Raw genomic sequence first — 25,917 nt, 5'->3', positions numbered from 1 at the left:
TTTCTTGTAGAACAAAAATCCAATAGCAATGAGTCTTTATTCACGTTTAGTCACCTGACATGAAGAAAGTGTCTGTTGCATTAAAATAGTCATCAATGTAAATGGCAGCATGGCTGAACAAGTCCTTTTCAATGGTAACGAACATCCCACATAGTAAAGTCACTTCAACACAGCCTCATGACAATTCCCACATCAAAACAGTACTTTATTTTATAATTTTTTTTTGCCTCATCATTACCCCCACATTAAGATCTTTCAGTTGTCAAGTGTACAAGGTGAAGAAAAAGATTCTCAGTCAGCAAACACAGGTGCATCAGGAAGTATCTCCACAATACACCACTTCAGATCTGCTGGGTCCCAAGTCCATCCTTGAACGCTGGGCTCCCAGCACCAAGTGCAGCCCCCTACTACGGCTACACGACTATGTTAGCTTATTAATTCTGCATCCACCAGGCCGAGCAATGTGCCAACCTGCAACAGACTGAGCATTAGAACTGAAAACGGCAGAAGAGTCACTCTATTGAACTTTACATCATTATTTGATGTTAAACAACGAGGCAAATGCCAACAGTATATACAAAAACCAGCTTTGCTTTTACAAAAGATTTTGTTTCCCATATTGATTAATCCAGGCAGCTAACTCATTGGTTTATGCAACTTTATTGAAGAAAATAAATCAATTACTAGTAGAGCTATTAGTTGATCACTCATCCATTGACAACTTGCATCATTTATTCAGTGCTATATTAAACAGTGTTTTGGAAGACAGATTAACTAATAGCTCCAAGCCTCCTAACAAAATTTAAATGAATTACAAAAATGTTCTTTAACCCTATTCTGGAATACAAGGGATGTTTGACTTCCAATTTCCATTCTCTGTAAAACAAGAACTGGTCATTCCTTTATTGACATGCATAAGATACATCACATTTTCTGTTCTGCTGATGCTATAGATTCAGTACCAATTCTCCAGACACATCAGTTATGAGCAAAAGTATATAATAAAACCTCAGTTCTCTAACACTGGAAGGTTTGGAACAAGATGGATGTTGCTACAGCAATGTTACTTCTTTGATGGGAGAAAACTGAACATCCATCTCCCCTCCCTCCCTTCAGGTGGTATCTTCAGTATCTGTTAGAGCAGTGAGGAATGTTTGTTTTTAATCTCATAACCAAGTTAGAATGAAGACATTGGCCACATAATACACATGCTCCATTAAAAAAAATTCTGAATCTTGGGCAATTGTTCTTGTGTAACTACTTTACAGATTCTAAAAGCAGTTATTGTCCAAAGCTGGAAGAACTAAAGTCTTCTCAGATGAGCATGTGCATGAATGGAAGGAGGTAAACAAAAAAATAAAAAAGATGAGGTCTGATAGGGGAGCAGCCGGATAAGAAAATCAAAAAAGGAACAGTAATTTAAAGTTTATTCCAGCTATAATGCAGGTTATTCTGACTTTAAGGTAGCATCACATGGCATACTTCTGAGTCCATTCCCGAGATATTCTGTTGTACCTGCAGACAAAACCAGGAATTGAATTAACATCAGCAAGAAAACTACAATTTCCTAACTGGTTTATGATGAAATATGATTTATTCCCGTCTCTCCATTCTCTTTACACTGTGAGAAGTCTCTTTCTGTACCAAGACATACTTGAACTCAAAATATGGAATAATTCCCTCCCTACACCAATTAAGATAGACATTCTCTAGGTTTTAGGAAAAGCTTTGAAGTCAAGACAATAAAATTTGCTAGAAGTCTGTTATTAAAAAAATGAAAGAGAAGAAACAGAGGCTATCTGGGATGGAATAAACAAGTCAAGTATTTCATCTGAATATTGTTCTTAGGTTAAGATTACAGTATATATCTCATGCCATAAGTAAAGACTATTTGGTTAATAATGCCACTGGATACAAAATGTCAAATTTCTGATTTTAAAGAAAAGCAACACTAAGCATTTCATTGCACTGCATATTCTTTTCACACAAATATACTCCTCAAAATTTAAGACTATTTAAAGTATACTACTTCCACAGGAACTGACCTGAACATTAGTTAACACTTAACTCCATGCTTGTCAGTAAGAAGTTAATAATTAACTATACAAGCAGAACATAATTCCAATACATTTTTGAGTTTATGTGTGGAAGACAGACACTGCTGATTAAAGATAACTGAAATTTGGATTGTCTGAATTCACTCATAGCTTATATATGTGGTCTCGCTACCAGGCGTCACTTTGAACCAAATTCTGATAAAATCTGGGTAAAATACTTACCAGAACAAATTAAAAACGTGGCTCAGAACTCAGTAATTACTTCATACTAACTTTTTTTTTTGACCATGCAAGAGTAGTATCTGTGAGAAACAGTGACTAGCCAATACATTACACACTAACCACAGATCAAGCTGTTAAATTTCCATGTTCAGTAACTGGTGCATCCATTATCTGTTAGTTAATCCAGTGCCTTAGAACATGCAGCACCCAAGTGCTGGCAAATTTCCATTTTGTTAAATGCACCGTAATTTGCAAATATTCTTACCCTACAGCATAGCGTATTTCTCTGTCCACTCTCTTGCTAACCTATTGTACCTAATTGGACAAATATATTTAGCATTAATATATATAAACCCCCCCAAAATCTGCTTTATATAATTCTATCTGTGCAAAATGTTAAAGATACCTAAGGGAAATAAAGTTTTTTCAACGCAGATGGGGAAGAAAGTGCTGCTGCCCATTTTCAAGGAAAGAAACAAAATTTAAGGTCAAACTGCTGCTGAATGAAGGCATCAAAACAACAAAAAGCTGTCTTTTCCACATTTAGGAAGATCTAACTAGATTTATGCATGGTAAGCAAAAAAAAAAAAAAAGGCTATATATATATATATATATATATATATATACTGTAAAATACTTCCACGCATGTGAAAAGAAGTCTCTTTCACCCACAACTTCAAAGATGCTAAGCTCCTTTGTTTTTAAGTAATGCACTATTCTCTTCTTTGACACACATGTTTTCTCCATCTCAGACCTTCACAAAAGGCTCACAGAACACAACTGCTGTCTGACAATGAACTCTTTACAGTCTGTTAAAATGCCAGTCTTGCACACTTCTGTACTTACTTGTCTCTGTCTGTTTTATAGATACGTGCAATCTCTGGCACTAGTGGGTCATCTGGATTTGGATCACATAACAGCGAACAAATGGATAAGAGAACTGTAAAAAAAAAGCATTCTCAATAGCAAAAGAGGAATGGCAAGCACAGAAACAATGGAGCATAGATCTTTACATTAGCACAATGTCATCACAGGACAGAACCTAGAAAGTATTTTCCTGATAAACAGCCAATATAAATTCAAAACTCACTCTTAAGTAAAAAGCCCAGACTAGCTTAAGGTTTGTAAGAACTATTTGCTTCCTATTTCCCAATACTGACAGCTGTCAGTACACACACAAGAACAGCACTGTTGTCCCCTGGATTATGACGTAATATAGCAGCCAACAAAAGCACATTATGTACTCTGATGAATAGCGTATCCATGGTTCTTATCAATAAAAGTAGAAAATCCTCAAATTTAAGTTTTTAGTTTTTAAATCAGATTGAATTCTTTTTTTGTTGTACATGAGGCAAGAATATCCTGGTCTGTACTGAAAACTACAAACATGTTGCAAATAACTCAGTAACACTGTTGTAGGCAACTATGAGGACTTCATCTTCTACTTTCACAGAAGCTTTAGAAGAAAACATTGAAGCATTAAAATGTAGGGAATCCACATTCAAATAACAAACTGACTGTTTGACAGACAGGAATTACAAGTTCTAGAGACAAAAGAGCACATTGAGGGAATCTTTTGAAGCCACAGTGACCAGTGGCTTTGCGGCAGAACAATTAGATCATCATGAAAATATCTGAGAATTATCTGTTATTTACTGTAGTAAAATGAGGAAAGCCACAAATCTCCTCTTGCAACACAACATCGATTTATCATGAAGTAGGATCAGTAAACTTAGTTCATTAAGTAATGCAATGCCAGTGCACTGTGGTAGAAAGCAGTATGTATCAATAACAGATTTATTCATCTACTACACATATGCCAGTAGAACTATGCACTTAAGTCTAGGCAGGATGAAAAAATTATGCAAATTTCAGTATTAAAAAACTGACTTGAAATTAAGCTTGCATTTAATATGCAAGTGTATCTACATGGGCAGCTCCAAACAAGCAGTTTCTTAGCCTTAGCTCAAACACCCCAACACAGGTCAATTTCAATCCAAATGCCAGCAAATTCCTCTGGGCCCAAGCTGGTAAACTCTGCTAGGAATACTGAAGCAAGTAAATGGCCAGACAAGGCCTTAAACAGCTATATATGAGAAAGTGTTAGAAAAAAATCCATTAAAAATGCAGTATCATCAAACTGGCAAAACACAGGCTTGAATGAGGAAGCTTAAGGGAAAATCAAAGAGATGGGTAAGAACTTAAAACAATCAAAGCTAAAAGCACAGTATTTAGCACAAGATGGAAAAAATTCTCCTTCACAAAAGTTACCTTTAGAAATAGTTAAAGCAGGAGACCACTGTGATCTTAGAATATCAAGACAAATGCTGCCATTACTGTTGATATTTGGATGATAGATTCTTGTTGTAAATGCAACCTGCAACAAAAAACAAAGAAGAGTGCATTTGGGTCTATGACAATAACTGCACCCATTCTGCTCAGCCAAGCTATCAGTCAATTCCATTTACTCTAAAAGAAAAGGATTAAGCAGTTAAACTGCATCAAACTCAGGGAAATGCACCCACAAGCTTCGAGTCTCCCACTACCAGGCACTATTTCAAACACAGAGAAGGCAAGTATGCATGTTTTAATCCCAGGTGCCTTTGGTAAAGACACCCAACAGCAGTGCCTAAACCCCAGCTACACTGCAGTCACAGAGCTAAGAAACTTCCAACACTGCAGTAACTCCAAGGGCACGCCTTCCTATTGACTGAAAATTGGAAGACAAAGCTAGTGAATGAAAAAGCTACCAAAAAAGAGTATATTTTGCAATTACTGCCAAACTCTTAACAAATACCCTTTCACCTGATTTTAGGCACTCAGCAAGTAAATCCTTACCCACAGTGTAACATTCCTACAGACCAATCCAACAGCTACACACACTAATACTTGACAGTCTCCTTGGCAAGAATTCTATTATAATAACACAAAGCTAATGAAGTTTTTTTCCTATCAATTCAGAAAACCAGAAATGAACCCAAATATTTTAAGACATTCAGAATTCACACACATGGATTTGCTCATTAAGAATATGCTAACACACCCAATTCCTGTGGTAGTCAGAATGGGACGCAGACATCTATCTAATAGATGGTAAGAAAGCCTGAAAAGAAGTGGCAACTTGACAATACTACAATACAGAGGCTGGCAACTTCTGTCCTGCACTGGTCTTTAAAAAGCACTGATTTCACAAATGACATGATAATACTTACCTTAGGTGGTTTGAATGGGTAGTCTGTGGGAAAGTGAATTGTCAAGAAGAATACACCACCCTGATATGGACTGTCGTTCTGTCAAAGCAAACAAATAATTCTCCTATTATCATCTTTAGGACTAAATATCACTGAAGATCTTGTTTTTAAATAAATGTAGAGGAAATTTGTTTAAACCAAAATGTTTAATCCACCAATACAAGTAAAACATAATGAAAATTCAATTCTTACTTCCTACTGTAAGTAATACAGAACACATACATGTCACTTTCTGTGTAGACCTCTCCAAGCTAATGCATCACAAAACCCAGCGGTTCTGACAATCCACTCAGGACTACAGGGCAAAAGCACTTGAATGCTTCTAAGATAGCTCCAAGAAGTAATGTTAACAGAGTGGGGGGGGGTCCCATAAGATTCAAAACCCTCCAGCTCTGTGTTTCGAGCTTGTTTGTTGTGACCACCCAAGTTTAGAGTGGCCGCGGACTCCCATGCCCTCCTAAATTCTGTCCATAGCTTCAGCCCTGCAGAAAACCTCTCAGTACACACCTAAACCCCTGTTCCTTGAAAAAAAAAAACAAAACCAAAAAGACCCCAACAAAAAATCTCAACTACCCATCCTACCAGCACAACCAAACAAACAAAAGAATAATCATAATTCAAGTGAATTTTTCCTCTCTTTCTGTAACAGAAATTAACTGTAACCTACTATGTGAGAGTATTTCACATTTCCCTGTTCCAAGGAAAGAATAACTGGTACAATTCATTCAGGTGTCAACTATAAGCAGTAGCAAAATGTGGAAGTAAAAAACATGACAGTAAGGAAAAGAAAAAACTGGAGCGACTAAACAGGGATTGTGTAAGTTAGTGGTTACAGGAAGAAAGAAGCAAAAGGTTTTTAACTCAAAATTACAACTAAATTTCTGAAATAGCTAACAATTTCATTGTTTAACCTGAAGAATACTTTGCTGTTATTCTCAACTCAGGGCGAGGGAAAATGAATTTGAGGCATACACAGTACACGTCTCCATTTTTTGTTTTACCAATGTAAGGAAATAACTATGTATTACTTAAATACCAGAAAATTAAAATCTGCAACACAAGACAGGGGAATCAAACCCTCAACATGTGGGTTATACCCTATTCTGTCTCTGATGAAATCTAGTGATCAAAATATAACCTCTTGTATTTTTTATCAATTACAGAAACTCTTCTTTAAAATGTGTTAAACCAAAGCACACTGTTATACACCTATCCAGGAAAATCACCAGGTGAAGACCAGACGATTGGTTCTACAATCCCTGTCTGTTATTAAAGGCAGCCCCACAGCAGCACACAACTACTAACACCACACTGACACACTTTGGTCAGGATACTGCACAGCCTGGAAACAGGAACGCAGACCTTCTGACACCACGAAAACCACATGGGGAAAAAAGGAGCTGTACATTATTAAACCACAAGGGAAAACTAAAAATAATAATTCCAATTTAAATTCAACCAATGCTTAATACCTTGTGACCATGCAGACGCCAGCCACACAGAATCATCATACACAGTGTAGTGCACAACACTCCTTGCCATTTAAGTATGAATATAGCTATTGAACAATTCTATCTTTTTGAGGTACTTAGTTACAATCAATGATGAGCAGGTACTTTGGGATGAAGAGACATTTTTCAGTCCAGCGAACTTTTAATAGACGCCTCCTAATAACACACTTATAGCTATATATATAAAGCCAGGGTAATTCAGCATCCCTGATATTTAATGCCTACTTTGTAGCCCCACTGAAGGCTTGTCTTCACAAGTTACAGGTTTTGTCTTTTAAATACAGATAACCAGAAAACTCCAGATGTGAACTGCTTCCAGGCTGTTTTCAACAAAAGCAAACATTTGGCTTCCTTAATGAGGAAAAAGTCCCATTCAGGTTTCAGATGCTTACTGAACATTCAACACTGACTTTTTTTTCTACAGTCATAACAAACCTCCCATTTCAGTGATTATTCCCTCTTCTATTCTTTCAAGTATTCAAGATCTCAGCATTACTCTAGACCAAATAAGGATTCTCTTCTAAGATCCACACAAAAACATCCCAACTAATTCCTGACAGTAGTACCAGGTCCTAGTACAAAGTTCATGCTAGAGTAAAATTTTAGAAAAACTTAAATGCAAACAAAGTTTCTAGATATTTAGTATTAATACCTAACATTGCTCTAGAGATTATTTCAGCTGAAATTTGCATCCTTGTAAAAACACCACAACAACAACAAAACTGATGGGCTTTTTCCCCTCCCTCATTTTCCTTTACTACATTGAAGACCTCTAGAGCTTAAGTCGGATAAGGGGAGCTTATAAAAGTAAACCAAAAACCCCAGAGTTTTCTCCTCAGTAGGAACTACTCACTTAATATCACATCACAAGAATTAGAATACTTACAGGTCCCATAATTGTGGCTTGCCAATGAAACACTACAAAAGAAAAACTCCGCATTATTATCTAGGCATGATATGCTTTAAGTCAGCAGAACAAAACATAAAACTTAAAGTTACTTACTGTCATCTCCAACGGGACCTGCTGAACACTGTGCTGGAGGATCACGGGCTAAGTCACTAAGTTCCTTAAGAAAACAAAACCAAAAAGAGTAATTTTCACTTCATATCTAGCAAAACACTTTAGAGTTTTTCCATACGCAAACACAGAAGAATGTGCAATTACTATATCAGTATCAAAAGTCTTATAACAGACTAAGCAGCACCAAAACCACCTATGACTACAATGACTATGCCTTTCCAAATACATGTATGTCACTACTGTGAAAACACTCCTGCTGAAGAAAAAAGCAGGACACAAAGCCTTAAGCCGGCAAAGTCTAATCACTTTTTGACAAGTGATTCAGTCTAGAGAAGCCTGAAGTGGCAGGAGAGAAACTTGTTGATAAGTATTCATGAAACAGGAAGCACTCTGTAGTAATATCTGACATTAGAACTAAGAACAGCAAGAAAAAAACCCACAGAAACTTGGTTTCACTTTACCCACTACCAGCATTAAGGATGTACCTCACAAAGATCAAAACAGACAAGAAAATTCAAGAGGCTTAAAAGTGCTGTAATCAGGTAAAATATCTGTATTTTTTATTTTAAACTTTGCATTTAAGACCACTATGCCTTTAAAATTACAAATTACTGAACTGCAGAAACAGTTCTTTCCCGCCCCCATTACAGAGGAATGGAAACAGACATTTCAGATGCAGGATTCCTTGTGCAGTAACAATACTACTGTGAGGAAACAAAGAAGCTCTCCATTAAACTGTTTTAATGCTCCACAAGTCATTTTGAACAGTGTCTTAAAATTAAATTTACACTTTCAGTTAAAGCATGTAACAAACACCTTCTTTCTGCCCTGCATTCCCTTGACTCTAAAATGTGCTTTAAGAGCTTCTACAGATAAATCTGCACTTGTCAATGTATGTAGAAGTTTTGAGAAAAGGCAAAATATTCAGCCCCTCTTTCGCACATTAACAGTTTCTCACACAAGTTGTTTTTTTTTTCCCGGAAGTCTATACAAGCCATTCAACCAAGAACTTTGTCAGGCATTTAAGAAAGCCAGGCGTAGCTATTATGCTGGAAACATATGCATATTCGGACCAGACAGCTAACTCTTGCCTGGGAAGATCCTAATGGACATCACTTAAGTTTCAAAAATTCTGCACTCCATAAAAATTTACTAAGTATAAGCCAACACAAAACGAGGAAAAAACCCCAGCTTATGTTTCTTGTAACATAAAACACCTTGTTCTTTGGTAAGATGATAGCTCCTGCAAACACAGAAAGAATAACAGCACTTCAGCATGTGCAAGTCCATACACTAAAACAACCCCAATCACAACCAACCATCCCCCACCAAACAACAAAACCACATCACCCAAAGCCCACAACAATCCCCTTCCCTCCAAATACCAAGAAAATTTAGTCCCAGGTTTCCTGTCCTTATGTGTGTTAATTCTGACGAATTTTCCAGTTAATAATATTTCCATTTAGCACTGGCATCAAACTGTTTTACAAAATGAAACCGTATCAGTTTTGATAAGCAATGGCACAATGAAGTTAATAATAGCACAGCTCATTTCACTGCTGCTGTTTGTAGAAGTGTGGGAAACAGCTCTTTCCAGATCATCACAGTACATGCATTTAGCTACTCTCCAGATATTACTGGGGGGACTGATGACACTTATTTGTGCCATTAAATATCACTTCTTAGGTCCATATGTTGTTCATAATCCACCAGAAAACTTTGCTAACTTAGATTTATGTTATTCATATAAAGACAAACAAAAAATGTAGTAGAAGCTTCTGACAGAAAGTTTTTTTTTAATTTTCAGGGCATGTTTTTCCATTTAACAAATACAGCACGTTTTCTTAATCAGGCTTATTTCTCATCAAAATGTATTTTCCAGTTCTAAGAATGATCAATCATTTCCAAAATCTGAGAAGAAAAATGATATGTCCCTTACTATTGCAATAGAATAAGCAGAAAGACACAAATGTTATTATTTTAATACAGTTATACAGTTATTACTGGAATTATTTAATAGGAGAAGTACATGTAGATCCTCAAGGTTTTTTTAAAAACTCTCACAGGGACTAAGAACTATGAGAAGGCTCTTCATGCCATTTATGAAAATTATAAAATTGAGTAGTAGCACAAAGACAAGGATGAGAAAAGATCAGCATAAAGTGGACTGTCAGAGATATGTGCTTTAGACTAGAGAGGTCTTCAAAAGGTACTAGTATCTTCAGAGAAACAAGAATTTAGTACCCAAGATAAAAATAGGCACCTTACCACAGCAGGAAAATTAGTAATTCAACCAAGAAAAGTAATTGCAGATGTAAGACATAAATTAGATTTATTAAGTACCAGCGATACATTTCTGCAAAAAACTCTTTGGTAATACTAAAAAAAAAAAAAAAAAAAAAAAAAAAGTTAAAGCTGAAACAAATGAGTTTCAATATTCCAGGCTCCAATAATTTCAAAATTTATGTCTATACTTCTTCTAACTACTTGAGCTGCTCAAGATAACAAAGTAGCAGTGAACAAAACGAAAGGACTAAAGGACTAAAGTTTTGTCGGGTCTGAAACACCTCAGTAAAAAAACCCAGCCTAACTGTGCTAATCAAAGCAGTTCAAAATACAGGTAATTCTGGGAACAAACGATACACCAGTTGGCATTTCACCCACAGAGTAAGTAATTGACCCACTAAATTTGGGGTAAAAAAGCTGAGGTGGCATGTGCTCTTGTGTTTGCTTCTCCGGGATACTATGGTCAGAACAGTCTGTAGTAAAGCTGTTTATTTCAGCAGAGTGTGAAGGGCTGTGGAAGAACTTCATGTTGGGCAAACATGAAGTAAACCCTGGTTCACATAACACCAGACCTACTTAATCTCTCTACTGAGTGAGACTTCACATCGACACAAAAAGGGGGGATTTGTACAATAAGGGAGTGGAAAATTCTGAGTAACTTTAAAAAGCACCTCCTTCTGAAAGCTACAACTCTACTGAACACAACAGGCAAACTGGAATAACTGGAAATGGAACAAGCAGAGGCACGTGGGCTGTGAGATCTGCAGTGCAGTTGAAGAATTTTGTTCAAGGAAAGGAAGAAGCCTTTTTTATTAAAGCTCCCCACTCAACAATATACAAATCTACTTTCTCAGCTTAGCAATCAAGAGTAATTCTGTAACAAATAAGTATTGAATCTAATATTTTTACATAAAAGAGCTTTCTGCTTCTCATATTCCTTCTACCATACCTACTTCTCAACTTTGCTTCTTTTGGTCAACATGGTTTCAGTAGTGCTTTCCTTTCTCAAGGGATATTAAGCTACATTCCAAATTTTCTTAAAAATCCCCAAAATAGAACCCACATTTTCCTGGAATCGCTTGTCACAGTTTTTCACTTTAGAAGTAGCTTTAAAGAAAAACCAAAACAAAACTCCCAAGCAGCAAATGTGAAAGACTACACAGAAACAATAACCCAAATTTGGTGAGGAGTGTCACGCTATGCACCTATGGGAAAGGATTAGTCTTGAATTACAACCGTGGCCAGCAGTCTCTGTCACTGCCAGAGGTTTCCGGTGCAGCTCCAGCATGTCACCGTTTCTGTGTCCCAGTTTCCAAATATAAAGTGTGATAGTTCCTACCCCTCCACAAGGATGATTAGTCACTCAGCATTTTACAGACCAGAACACTGTTAAAAGACTAAGCACCAATGCTACTGTTAGAGGACAACAGCAGTGTAACAGACAAGGAGCAATACATGCACAATTCTGCAACAGAGTTTTGCAAAAGAGATAATAGAAATAAAACAGCAGTACCCATCACTGCAACAGACAGATCTGCACTAACACAAATTCAGCACATTGTTCTCTGCCAGTTCCACATTACATTTTTAGCAAGATTCAGTTTCCCTGGTGAAACAGGTCCCATTTTTTATCTCCTCTCCTCTATTTCACTATATATTTATCAGAAACCTAACAAAAAACCATAAACCAGTACTTTCAAGTAAAAAATGCTTATAAAAAAGCTAACTAACCTGCTTGTTTTGCAGCAATATAATTGTAACATAGAAAATATGGCTTAAACTTCAAGTGAAGATTCAAAACTTTGACATGTAAATGTGAATGCACAATTCTGATCCTATAACAAAAAGAGAGTATCTTTCTTTTCTTGACATAAAAGTTGCTAAGAAAACCCCTTAAACAACTATCCTCTACCAGCTACTTAGAAGATTACAGAAGCCATTTAAAGAATTAAGAAACTAATTTAAAGACTGACAAAGGATATCTCATCCAAATATGCATGAACAAGAAAACAGAAGTTTTCAGGTCCCAGAAAATTCTGTAAGAGGTGACAGCCTGGTACCTACCAAGCTGCCTTCTTGCAAGGTACCAAATAACGCAGCATCTCCAACATTTTCTTCGCATTTGTCAGATTTCATACTCCCTGTGGCACTACTATGTTTTTTTAGTTTAAGCTGGAAATAGCCAGGCCTTATTTTTAATGATAGTAACAGCTAACTTAAACACAGTGACAGAAGATCACTCCAACCAGAATGACTGAAGTTTGTCCTCCACAGGCCTTAATTCACAGTTACATTTAATATTACTTCACAACACAGGTATTTGTTAAAATTACAGATTGCAGCTTTCTGGTTTGTACTCAGGAAAGCCTAGAGGGGTTAATTTAGAGGTGTTTGCCTTAAATTTCCAGAAAATAACTTGGAGGACACGAAAGATGACATGCAGTTAAATCAGATGTTTAAAAAAAATCAACAAACCACAACACAAAAAACCCAAACAACAACCCACCTTGCACACACACACAAAAAAACCTACCCCCAATCCGACTAGAAAAGGACAGAGAAAAAAGAACGCTTAGGCCAATCAAAAAAATCAACATTTATTAACTTGATTGCTTGTCTAATGATGTGTCAAACAGGTATTTCAAACTCTAGGCAACCAAAAATTCATCACTGCGTTAGTCTTACTCATTAGCTCACAGCTGAAAACAGCTTTAAAGAAGGAAGGATTGGAAGCAGCTATAAAGGGAGGGGAAGAACATTTAAGCCTGTTTGAAGATTAAGAAGTGTCAAACAGTGAAGAACTCCTGCCTCATCCCACACACCTGCATTTGAAACATTCGTTTCAGCATGGAAATTACACCTGGAAGCAGAAAATAACAGTTTGTAAGGACACTGAATGTGGATTTCTAAGCTGAATAAGAAAGCAATGGCACATAATAGACATCACAAAAAAATGTAGCCAGCAGAAAATTATCTGTTTCAAACAAGCTGTCCTTTTGGCAAAAAATAAATAGATAAAAGCAATGTGTAATGGCAGTGCAGAAAAGATACAGAAAGACACAGGTTCCTCTGATTAAAAAAAGGCATTAGAGCAACTATGCAGAGAAAACACATGAAAAGCAGTCAGAAAAAAACAGCAAGGACAATGAACACAAAGGTTTTTAAGAAACCCAAAACACAACTAGCAATGCAAAAGTTGTGATTCTCCCTATTTTGGTTATTCTGCTTCTATTTTTCATGGTTTTCCCTTCAGTCCTTAAGTACTGGATTTTTCAGCCTACACTCCAAGACTGTTTGTATAGTATCTAGCCGTAATACCATCGTGACATAATAAAAGACAAACACTGAAATATTCATGATTTAAGCCTTGCACTCAAGGAAGGAAATGCCAGACTGCTGTGCCACTGTAATTAAATCACTCGGTGTACCTCGACTGTGATATAAACTACTCAGGTGACCACCTACTATCTCTTCAAAGAACCTACCTTTCAGTACACAAGCCCTTCGTGAATGAGAGTATTGTCTACAGCTGCTCTCATCTGTTCTGAAATCTGGAAAGTGTACAATACAGGTAATGGTTTTTGGGTAATTTCAGAGTTACTGCAACTAAAATGGTTCTCTATTTAGTCCAATGTTTTGCAAAGTAGTTGGGCAGATCGAAATGGAAAAGGAACGCAGTGGAAGACTTTGCTTTCCTGGTCACTCCCTAAAGGCTTTCAGAACAAACTTTTTAGAAGTGGCAACTACACACCTGTAGCTGTGCTTTGAACTCAAAAGTACAGTTTGTTTCCCCTAAAGTAACCAAAACCACAGAAGCTGTCTTACTCAAGATGAAGAAAATCTGACTGCTTAACACACATAAATTCTGAGGTATTACAACAAATTACCATACCCTGAAAGCAGCAGGGTTTATTAAAACACTCCTATGCTCAGTGTAGGATAAGGACTGTATACATTGGCTAAAGTACATTGAAGGGGCAAGTGTGAAGTGAAGCGCTGGTTAACTACTGAGCAATTCAGTGACAGTTGGGTATTTTAATCTGGCCATCTTCAAACTTCTGAATATCTGACACTGAAACTTTGCATGCCTTTTCCCGTGAGAGTTTTTTCCTACAAGAACCACAGTAATCTTTGGCTCTGTAACACAGAACTACAATGCAGAGCCACCCTCAAAGAAGAGGGTAACTGGTATAAATAAAGGCCACACAAGAAACACCTTGCTAAATGAAACAGTAGGACTGGGAAACAAAGGGGCAGGTGAAATTCAGTACAGACAAATGTAAACTGATGCAGATGGAAAGAAGTTTATACTCTAAGTAAGGCACTCTGTCCTGATGCCTACCTCTCAGAAATGCAATTTAGGCATTGTGCTAGACATTTTCACACAAATGCTGGCTTAATATTCCTTAGATGCTGGAGTTTGGCAGCATTATGCAAGAACCTCCTAACATGCTGCCCTTCAGCTTGTTGAGGGCACAATTTGACACTTAACCAGAAGCGGCACCTGTACACCAGGTGCTCCATGTGACAGAAGAGTCCCAGAGTTTGCCAAGACTACATCAACAACAATTTGGAGACCGGCAGTGTGCAGGACAAGTTTTTGTAGAAACGACAAGTGGCCTCAATGGAACACAACATCAGTCAGTCTGCATTTTCTAAAAAGCTGAAAGAATTCTCCATGTTCTCAAAAAAACAAGGACAGTGTAACAAAAAGTTATCAAATTAGTATTCTAACAAGTAATACCATGTCTTTAATCAGCACGGTGAAGTCACTGTTTAGCAGTAGCTTGGTATATTATTCTGAAGTTCATTAATTAACTTAAACTCTGGAAATCAGCTCTCCTTTTTAAAAACTGTCTTGACTTCCACTAGTCCATATTTTGTATCAATAAAAAGATGCATGTGAAAATGATTACAATATACCATAGGGGTGTATTCTATGGACACAACTATGTGGGATTGACTATACTGCCTTAGCTACAGCATACATTACCACATTATATTATGCTATTTCTGAAACTACCCTTCATCATTGTTCTAAGGGCCCGTCTATAGGATTAGGTACAGTTACACACAAAATCAACTCACACCAAGACAACTAAACAACTGCCACCAGAACAAAATGCAAAACTATCTGGAGTACAATTGCTCTTACAGCTGAGATCCACCTCAGCTAGCTAGAGAATAGTCATGTACAGAAGAATCTTAAAAAATAAACGAGGGAAGTTTTTTTTTTAAAAAAGAGTTTCAAAGCACCTTTATGAGCAGACTGCATCCTCTAGTAGGGGAATAGAAGGGGGTCTTGTTCATGGGGCAAACAGTAATTCAGGAGATCTTCCTATATTATTCAAGGCAAGAAAAAATTACAGCTAAGGCTAAAAGGAAAAACAAACTTTGCATTTATCTGATTTAAGAGAATTTTTTGGCATTACTACTCTAATAGGCCAACAAAGGTTGAGAAGTACTACCTTTGAGCAGTGCACTTATTCATATTTATTAGACACTTAGAAGAGCTCACAGAGTCACAGTGATGAACACCTGGCCAACCTAACTCTAGGTTACAGAGAAAGCTCACTATAAAGTTAACTGAATATTTAATACAATTTTATTGCCTTCCCCATCAGAAAGCCCTAAAGCACTTCAGCATCTGCACTCAGTTCAGCTTGCAACTCTGGTGTCCAGATGCTTGTGGAGAGGTTTAAATGTTGGTCACCTTTTTCCACCAGGCCATAACATTTGCAAAGCAGCCCACAATCCTCTCATCTTGCTTTTTTAAGACCATAATAAAAACCCATCACAATTACAGTGGAAAATACTGCAGGAGATCTTGAAGATGTCTATTGTATCACACGTCGCAAAGGGATGATGTTCAGAACAAAGACTTCCTTTACACAAAAACTTCATACTGAAGTCTACTGTTGGTAAAAACTCCCCATCTATTTAGCTTTCAGTCCTGAATCCTGCAATGCTCTATTTTCCAGTATTAAACCTTGTCTACATCCAAGTGTTTTACAAAGAGTTGCTAAAGGCATAAACATCAATTTAAACTTGTGAATGTAATTTTAGCTATTTTTTTTGCAAAGCTTCCCCAACATGACTACCAAATTTAATCGGATCTGTGCCCTATAAGAAGACCAGTGAACAGAAACTGGTTTTGTTGTTTTTTTAATCTCCTGCATTTTTCATTTAGAGTTTAAGACATTAAATTTATACTCCAAAGTTTACAAAACTTTGTTAAGCATGTGCAATTCTACAGTTTAAGACTTTAAGATTAACTTGGCAAAAAGCAACCACATTTTAAAATGCACTACTGACTGCAGTTATATATATAACCACAAATTCACAGTGCTGCTTTCATTTCTTAATTTTTTTTCTGCACATTCTACTGTCAGGTTACTACATTGAAATAATCACAGGAAAGAATGCCTGTAACTCAGCCCTTCTAATGTGAGCTATAGCATCTTAGCCTAAAACCATCAACAGAAGTCAGCTTATTCTGAGAGATCAGACCTAATGCTGAAGTGCAGACCACAAGTTCCCATCTGCCAGCTCTGATGCTGGGGAGATACAGGGGAGTGACCTAAACAAGATCACAGGACAGACAGTTGAAGTGGCAAAACCTTCATATTTGAAATAGAAAGATTTATCAGGAATGACGTTTCAATGCCCTAATGTGAATGACACAAAAGCCCAACCCTTTCCCACTCCACCTTACTACCTGTCACTTGACATCTCAGAGAAGCTTAAGAACCGCCATCCTGTCTCTCCTCCAACAGTTCAACCCAGTGGATGCAGAGAACACATCCACGGGTAGGGGATCACACTAGGCTGGAACTGGGCTCCAAAAGGAATGGAGAGATGCCTTTGGCAAGAGGCAGTTCACTGCGCAGTACCCAACAGCTGCTGCTTACAGCTGTTTCCATCCTTCTCCATGCTCTTACCATTAATTTTGAGCTCAGAGAAAAGCCTCAAACTGGTTACAGACTGGGCAGCAAGTCAAAGGGCATTGCTCTGTAGAATTCCTCATCAGGCCTAGAAGAAACCCACACTAGGAATAACAGCAAAAGCAGACTTAACTTTCAAAATCAGATCTCTAAAAGCTGGAATGATTGTAAGAGATGGCCACTCTTTCTACTCTGTATACATTATCCCACCTAAATCTTTGATACACCAGAGGACTCTTTTTGAAGTATGCAAGAAGTACCTATCTAATGGAATATTGATCTCTGAAGTTCTCTAGATCACTTAAGTCAGATAATCCCCATTTTCTTCCCACTCCAATGCACATATTTAAAGTTCTATGCTGACTGGGAACTTGTTTCACAAGCATTGTGTTCAATTAAGAAGAAAAATCTTTAAGTTATCGCATCCAAACTTTCTAGCTAAGGAAGCACTGGTTTTCCTCTCTCATAAAAAAATGACCAGTTCTTAAAACACATCCAATACTTTATTAATAAATGCTGGTCTTCAGTACAGAGTACCAAACCTAGCCAATTAAGAAACATTATTTCCATTTTAATTATATTAATTTCATAGGAGAACTGTCACTTATTTTTAGATCAGCTAAATCTTAAACAGAATTTAAGTGATGACAGCTTTCATCTAATGCTAAATATTTTATTCTGAGTTTAAAAAAACATTTAAGTTTTTCAATACTAGGACCTCCCAAACTCCATTACTGCAATTACTGCAGTATCATGATTTAAAAACCAACCACTGCCTTCTGGCTCAATGTGACCTTCTTACCATCGAGTGTGACAGTTGAATTGAATTACCCACCGAGGGCAGGGCCTTAGTTTAGCCCTGAATATTCTTAACAAGAGTTAAGTAAAATTCAGTAAAAAAGGTAATTCAATACACAGAGAGAGCACTTAAAAAGGTTTAAAGCATTTAAAATCAACTGAATTTCATTAGCTAGCTAATCTTAACTTTCTGAGCCCCTAAACACACAAATCCAGACTTATTTCTAGACATTCATTCAAAGCATGAGCTCAATCACGTAACTTCCAACTTTGAGAAAGCCCAGTAAACAAAATCCAAGACTGCCCACAAAAGTGTTGTGGGTTTCATCCAGAGAAGAAAACTTAATTCCAACCAGCTTTATTATAGATTGTTTTTTTAATTCAAACCAAGTTCAAAAGAAAAAAGTAGCAGTTTAAAAATAAAGTAATAAGCAGGCTTTCCAACTCTTCAACTTTGGTTAAACTAATGCAGATTTCCATGCAGTCCTCACTGATGCAAATTACACCTCATCTCTGAAAAATACTGGATTTCCAGAGTTAGCAGCATTTCCTACTATGGGCATCTGGAGAAAGGGGTTTAAAGTTGCAATTAATTATACATCTAGGAACTGTGCTGGAGGCTATAGCCTAAGGAAAATAGTTAATTCAGTCTCCACTCCACCAGTGTCAATGGAAGCCTTCTATCTGTACTTAAGTAGCAATAAATGGTTTTGCCACCTTCAGCCTTTATCTTCCAGGATGCCAGCTACACTTAAGATTTTCTAATAAATTATTCCAATATAATGATGCTGGCTTGTGCTATGCTTAATCAAATGGCCATAAAACACAGCAGGCACAAGCCTTCTTAAGGATTACACAGATGAGACATTTCTTGCATACATCTCCTGTATTAATTCTATTTTTAGCCTATCAAGATCACTTAGGCCACTTACATTACCTCATTTTAATGGATATGTACAGCAGTGATAAAATGGATGTGTACCAACGATGTAACATTTCCAAGTTTTCCAAATTTCATGCATTCCTGATTCCCTACTCCTACATAAATGCTTCCCTGCTACCGGATCATCATCATTTGAAGAGGAAGCTCCAGCATGCTGCAGCAATTACAGGATGTGTTTTTAGCAAGCAGGGTTGACACTTCAGACCAAGACAATGTGCCACAGCATACACCAAGCATTTAGATACATGCTCATAAATCAACGTGAATTTCTTGATAATTCTAGTTGGGGGGGGTAGGGTAAAAATTTCATCCTCAAGAAAGAAAACACTCAATTTTATGGGAAAAGAACCTGTTATCATGAAACAACTGCAAATCAAGCCATATCAAGGACAGAGTATTGCCAAGTGAACACAAGCTGCCCCCAGAGTAGATGGCACTGATACCACGACAAACTCCAGCATAACAATAATCTTTCTGGGATTGGCTGTGTACCTGGCAGCTACTTCAGTTTGGAGAGTGCTTTATACAGGGTGTTCCAGAAGCAGACAACCCTATACATAAATACTCATTTACTTTCATTTTCAAATCAGAAGTAGAATTTGCCAGTTATGTCTTAAGAGTGGTTGCATTCTGAATGTGTAACAGACTACAAATTAAAGATACACACACACACTCTAACAGAGTCTCAAGTCTAGTTTACTCAATATAATGAAAAATGTTATTCTGCTTGATACATCAAGTCCACAAAGAGGGAGTCAACCAAACTGACTGAAAATATCTTCACTGGTACATTCAGGATGTCATCTGCTGCAGGAGACAATGAATTCTAGTCCTGACAAGTAATAACACAAACTAAATCAGCTATGGTGATTACAATGTTCTGAGGTCCTGGTTTATCTTTAGCCTGTTCTCATCTACTGCTGAAGACATACTACAAGGAAGCAGAGAGTTCCAAGGTTTGATCTGTGATCTTACAATTGGAAGACAGGGAATCCCAGCTTATCAGTGACAACGCTGCTCTCTCTGGATTTTACTGGTTGACAGGATTAAAATTACATTCACAACCATTTTGTTACAGAACTGGCCCTGCTGTTTTTTTTATGTCAGCAGCAGCCCCTGTAAACATTTCTACTGGAAACCAATTGAGGAAAGAAAGAAACATGCAAAGATTGGCTTCATTCCACAAATGAAGTTCATCTTCCAAGTCTGCAAATACAAAAGTCAGAACTACAAACTCCATGTGAATTTAGAAGTCAATCTTGTAGTGTGGTGTGATTAAACTGATAAAAAACCCCAAACAAACACACACAAAAAATGGAGGCAAAAAGAAAAAACAGTTAACTATCTTCCCAATCCTAAACTCTTGCACTAAAAAACCCTAACTCAGCTATGTTCCCAGTAGTAAACTCTTGCACTGGATAAAGGAAGAACCTTGCTACTACACAGCGCAATGGAGATTAAGGACCAATACAAGAGAAGAGTGTACACAACAGGCCAAAAGGCTATAGTCAGAGATGACTTACTGGCTCAAGAGTCACGCTAAATCGTTTCCAGGTTCTGACCACCAGATTACCACATAAGTGGGGGTTTGTCTTGGTTTACATTTGACAATAAATTCTTACCTGCAGCGCCTGAACGTGTTTCATAAGCATGAGCTGATGACAAAGCATACCAGGGAGTATCCTAGCTGTGTTTCAACTCAAGTGATTTATCATCCACTAACACAGGGAACAAGTTTTGGTGGCAGATGCAAAAGGAATTGTTTTGAAATTCTTGCCAGAGCACAGCCATAATTCAAAGACAATCCATTCAGCTAGCTACACAGAAGGGATTTAAAATTTTCAAGGGTAACAGTACTATCCATTCACTAAAAACATTATAAAAAACGCTCGTTTTGTCTAAAATACGACCACAAGCACTGTGTAAAATTAAAGCAAGACTAAGAGGCGGCATGAAGTTTACACACTGTCTACAAAAGGTGTTTTATACACTGAAATTCACCGATTTCAGGACACACTGACGTTCTGCCATCTTGGCAGGCTATGAGATGACCAAGAATCTCCTCTGAGCTCTTGAAACACGTAACTGCTCCACGTAGCTCGCGTAAGAAGGAGCACAGACCAACAGCGACTTCCCGGTTCCGCCGCTGCGCTCCCATCGCATTTTGCCATTACATCCCAGCAATTCTCAAACCTGCCGACAAAACCTAAACCCGCTTAGGGGCAACTTCACGCCGGGAGCTTTCTTGCCTTCGGAGAGGTTTATAAAAAAAAACCAACCGCCACAAAAAAAAAAAAAAAAAAAAAAAGAAAGAAAGAAAGACAAAAAAAAAAAAAAACCCCAAACTTTCATCACCTCGGCATTTTTTCCGAGTTAGCCGCCGCGAAGTTGCTCCACCCGGCTCCGATTGTGCAACGAGGGGAGGCGGCGGCGCGCAGCGCGCTCCCGGCCCGGCGCGGGGGGAAGCGATTCCCGGACGGGCGATGGATTCCCGGGTGTCCGGAGAGCCCCGGGACGGCAGAGAGGGGCGACTGCGGGGCGAGGGCAGCGCCGCGCTGGCTGCTCCGTGTGTCAGTTCCGCGTTATTGCGGAACGCCAGGGATCCCGGAAAGCGCCCGGGCCAGGCGGACCCGCCGCCATCTTACAATGCGGGAGAGAAGTTGCACAGCAGAGGGGAGAACCCGGCCGAGGGGCCCAGCTGCTGCCCCGGGCAGCGCCTCCATCGCGCCCAAACCTCTCGGCACACACGGGCTGCCGCCATCCGGGCCGGTCTCGGCCTAAGGGCATCGGCAGCGACCCCGGGCTGCGCTGACATCCGAGCGGCCCCGGGAGCTGCCTCTCTCCGACCTCCCCGGCCCCCGCCCTCAGGAAGGGGCCGGGGCCGAGCTCAGGCCCGGACAGAGCGGCCTCGCAGCCCCAGCCGGGCCGCGGCCCCGCCGGAAGGAGCCGCCGCTGCCCGGCCTCTTCAGCCTCCGCCTCTCCCCCCCCCACCCCCGCCCGTCTCCTCAAGGGGCGAGGGGGGGAGGAAAGCGATGGGAGAAGGCGAAGAAAAACCACCCAAAAAATAACAATAAAAAGAAGGGCGAAGCGGTGGGGGGGAAGGGGGGGGAGACGGCGGAGGAGGAGGAGGAGCCGCGGTGCTCACTCACCTTGTTGATGCGTTTCAGCGCCATTGTGTGTGTGCGAGTGCCGGGCCCGTCTACGCGCCGCGGTGACTCCGCGCTCCGCTCGGGGGGCCGGGAGGAGGGAGGAGGAGGAGAAGGAGGAGGAGGAGGAGAACGGGGAGGAAGGCGGAGAGGGGGGAGGGGGCAGCTGCTCTTCTCCTTCCTCCGGAAACAGCCGGGGGGGCGCCCGACCGGCCGGCCGCCCAAGTCCTGCCTGCGGGCAGCGGGGCCGTGAGGCTGCCGGGGGAGCGCTCCGCCCGCCGCCTCCCGTCACGGCCCGGAGAGGGTGCGAAGTGCGGGGAGAGCCGAGAGGCGTCACCCGCCCAGGGAAGAGAGAGAGAGGAAGGGCAGGAGAGACCCGCGCTACCGCCGCTGGCCAGGCCCGGACGCCGCGGGAGGGAGGGAGGCGGGGCCGGACCCGGCACGCCGCCGCCAACGGCTCCCGGGGGCGGGCCCGAGGGGCGGGCCCAAGGGCGAACGGGCGGGGCAGGGGAAGGAAGGTTCTGGGGCTGCCCGCGGGCGCTGTCGCCTCGGGAGCGCTGTGCGCTTCTTCCTGCCCGCGGCTCCCGGGGGTCGCGGCGGCTCCGGAGCTCGGCGGATGCGGGGCTCCGTGGCGGGCGCGCACCGCTGACGGCAGGTCCCGCCCCGGCCGCCTCCCCGCGAAATGGCGGCAGCGGCCGGATCTAGGTGCGCCCGCTGACGCGGCGGCGCGGTGTTCCTCCGCGCGTCAGCCGCCTGCCGGCGCCGCGGAGGGGTCACCGCCCGTCCGGCCCCTGGGAAGGAGGCGCTCCCACGGGCACGGCTGGTCCGGCAGCGCTTGGGCACGGAGCGGGGCGGGGGACCCGGAGCGATGGGGTTTGCAGCGTTCGCTGCGGTGCGAGTGGCGGAGCTGAAGCTCTGCTCTTGCCCAGGAAGAGCGGAGGCCTGGTCTGGGGGTAACGGGCCTGGGCGCTTCCTTTTAGTGGCGTATCGGCATACACGAGGACGCCAAACCAAATGTCTCAGTACAGGGGACAAAACATCACGAAAGGGAAGATAATGGTGACGTGGATTGTCAGTCCAAGGGCCAGATGCATCATATAATCATCAAAATTGGAAGTGACCTTTAAAATCATAAAGTCCAACCATCACGTGGAATTACCCCTAAACCTTATCACTCAGTGCCAGTTACAGGCACCTCTTGAGCATCTCTAGGAATGGTGACTCTAACACCTTCCCGGGCAACCTGTTCCAATGCTTTACCACCTAAACATTGAAAAAAATTACTCTAATACCTAATTTGAAACTACCCTGTCTCACCTTAATGCATTTCCTCTAGTCCCCTCACAGCAGGCAGTCTAGAAGAGAGGGACCCCCAGCTCATGACAACCTTTTAGATAGTTCTAGAGAATGAGATACAATTGTTTTATATACAGTAATACCCTCTGTGGCACTTCAGCTCCTTGGAGGCTTTTTATTTTGTGCAGTATGTGCCAACAGATCACTCTCAGCCAGGTGGTTTTTTTTCGCACCGTAATAAATGGTGCAGGTTTATACATCGTTCTCTACAAGGGGAAGGACTCCTACTCCATTTCTGTGAAACAAGAGCAAGATTGCCTGACTGCCCTCCTGCTGTAAAGATGGAATGTATAAGTGACAAACATGGCATTTAACGTCCAGGGGGATGTCCACATAATGGCACTGGGCTCCATATGTGTTCGTTTTAGTGCCACAGTGTTAGTTGTCTTGCCGTCTAGGATACTAATTATTATTGGTCTGGAGAAGGCAGTATATTCAGAAAAGCTTACTGTGTAACAACATTTTCAGTATGAAGCATGACAATAGGCAGCAATGAATTAGGAGAGCAGTGGAGGCTTTTTATTACTATTAAAAATAGCACAGTTGTAGGACTGCCATAGTTTTTTAAAACTGATATTTGCAAGCGAAAGTGTAAACAATACCTTGTACTTGTAAAGTCCAGTTATCTTGCTATGATCTCCTAAACCAATCCTAGCAGCTTCCTTATGTAGTCTTCATTTTCTGTTTAAATCCTTTTAATTGTACTGAACAACATGTTCAGGAAGTGTAGTTACAAACAATTTGATTTTCATTCTTATCATCTTAGTCAAGAATATTGCTGAAGAACACCTTGCTGCTCCAGCTTTGGATTATGGATGCTATTAAACGGCTCCAAATCACCAGCGTGTCTATCTTTGTACCACAGACATGATGCTCTGCCTTGTAAATTCCTCACAAACTTTCTGAGCTTCATTATGGTTTGTCATCTCAGGAGATTTAGATACTTGGCAGTATTCCAGTTTTACATTTTGTAATTATTATTTGAGATTAATGACCTCTAATATGACTTTATATTAACATTTTTGATCAGACTTGTGATTCACGTTTTCTGTATAATGAAAGAAATTAAGAACAGCACAAACATGCTGTTAGCAGTGTGTAATTTCCCCTGCTAATTTAAGACAACTGGAATTGTTAATCTGGTAAATCGAGTTTTGTTACGTGTTAAATTCAATGTCTATTAGCATTTGACCCCAAAGAGAATTTCAAATTTACTGGATAGCTCTTGTTTATAGCCATTGTTCAGAAACAAATTTGCAAATTTTCGTTTAGTATACTTGTTTAGGCAAACACTTCATTGCACTTGCTGGTCATTTTTAAAAAACAAATCTGCACATTTAAATACTGACCTTTGAGAAAAATAAAAAATTATGGCTTTTGTCGGAATGAAAAACAAGACATGCAGTCACAGTTCTGTGACCAGTTCTGCAAGTCACAGCACACAGTTCTGCTTGGAGAGCATTATGCTTTCCACTCTCACCTCCATTTCCTCAAATTGTGAGGTAAAAATCATGTATTTTCTCCTCAGTATTTGGAAATAAATAAAACCAAATAGTTTTTTTTACTTCACTAGGAATGTGTGGGCAAGCAAGGCCTCAAAATCTTAATATGTTGATGTGCCCGTGCAGAGTTTTTCAGCTTTACCACACACAGTATGTATATTCTTTTGCATAGATTCCTCACATGGTAATATAAAATGCAAGAGGTACAGATGATGGTTACTGAATAAGGGTGTTGCAACTTATTGTGGAACTATTTGTGTTTGCTTCATTTTAATTTGATTTTTGAAGCTAATCCTCAGAAGTGGCTGTAGAGAAGTATTACCATGTCTAATCCTCCACAGCAGTGGAGTCAGGTTAGACTTTTAGAGGTTTATTATGCAAAATACCTCAGTAGATGTGGCCTGGTAATAAACAGTTTGCACAAAAATACTGAGAGCAGACCAGCTCTCTTGAACCTGTCTTTAAATTTTGTTTTTTCAAATATGGTGTTCCAGAGCCCTGTGTGGCCAAGTGATCAACAGCGTCCAAAGGCTGGATTCACCAGTCCATTTCAGCTACTTCCTGATGGTCCAGCCATGAATGGAGGTTGCCTTGTTTGCCTGTTACAGCAGTGCCCCTCGGGGACTTGAGTGAAAAGCAGCCCAGCCTTTTAGTTTAAAGGTTAACATAGGTTACTTGTACATCAGCACTGGTTTTTCACTTCTGCTTGCCCGAGACCAGCCAGTTTTATATTTGAAGCATGCTATTCTACCTGCCTTCAAAACAGGTGGAGCAACCAAACATCCTGGACACCAAGCAGCATTCCATACAGTATGCTTCATATATCTGAGAGGAAAGGGGGAAACAAGATGGAAATGTTTTCCAAAAATATTTTCCATTT

At 40.0% G+C, this 25,917-nt stretch overlaps 1 protein-coding gene across 3 annotated transcripts; it reads right to left on the bottom strand.

Moving 5' to 3' along the window:
• On the bottom strand, nt 1–22,845 carry UBE2D3 (ubiquitin conjugating enzyme E2 D3). Of its 3 annotated transcripts, none has more exons than XM_030271657.4 (8): nt 22,183–22,845; nt 8,045–8,108; nt 7,928–7,959; nt 5,492–5,569; nt 4,551–4,656; nt 3,126–3,219; nt 2,545–2,594; nt 1–1,515 (listed from the first exon to the last, which is right to left on the bottom strand). In XM_030271657.4, exons 1-7 carry the CDS (start codon nt 22,204–22,206, stop codon nt 2,546–2,548), a joined length of 447 nt encoding a protein of 148 aa, XP_030127517.1. In that variant the 5' UTR covers nt 22,207–22,845; the 3' UTR covers nt 1–1,515; nt 2,545. The 3 variants fall into 3 exon arrangements, with proteins under 3 accessions (XP_030127517.1, XP_030127518.1, XP_012428898.1); XM_030271658.4 differs by lacking the exon at nt 22,183–22,845 and adding an exon at nt 21,389–21,528; XM_012573444.5 differs by lacking the exon at nt 2,545–2,594.
• Between the last annotated feature and the right edge of the window lie 3,072 nt (nt 22,846–25,917).

Source organism: Taeniopygia guttata, chromosome 4, assembly GCF_048771995.1.
Source record: "Taeniopygia guttata chromosome 4, bTaeGut7.mat, whole genome shotgun sequence".
Taxonomy (NCBI): Eukaryota; Metazoa; Chordata; class Aves; order Passeriformes; family Estrildidae; genus Taeniopygia; species Taeniopygia guttata.
This window is presented reverse-complemented; position numbering and strand designations above follow the sequence as displayed.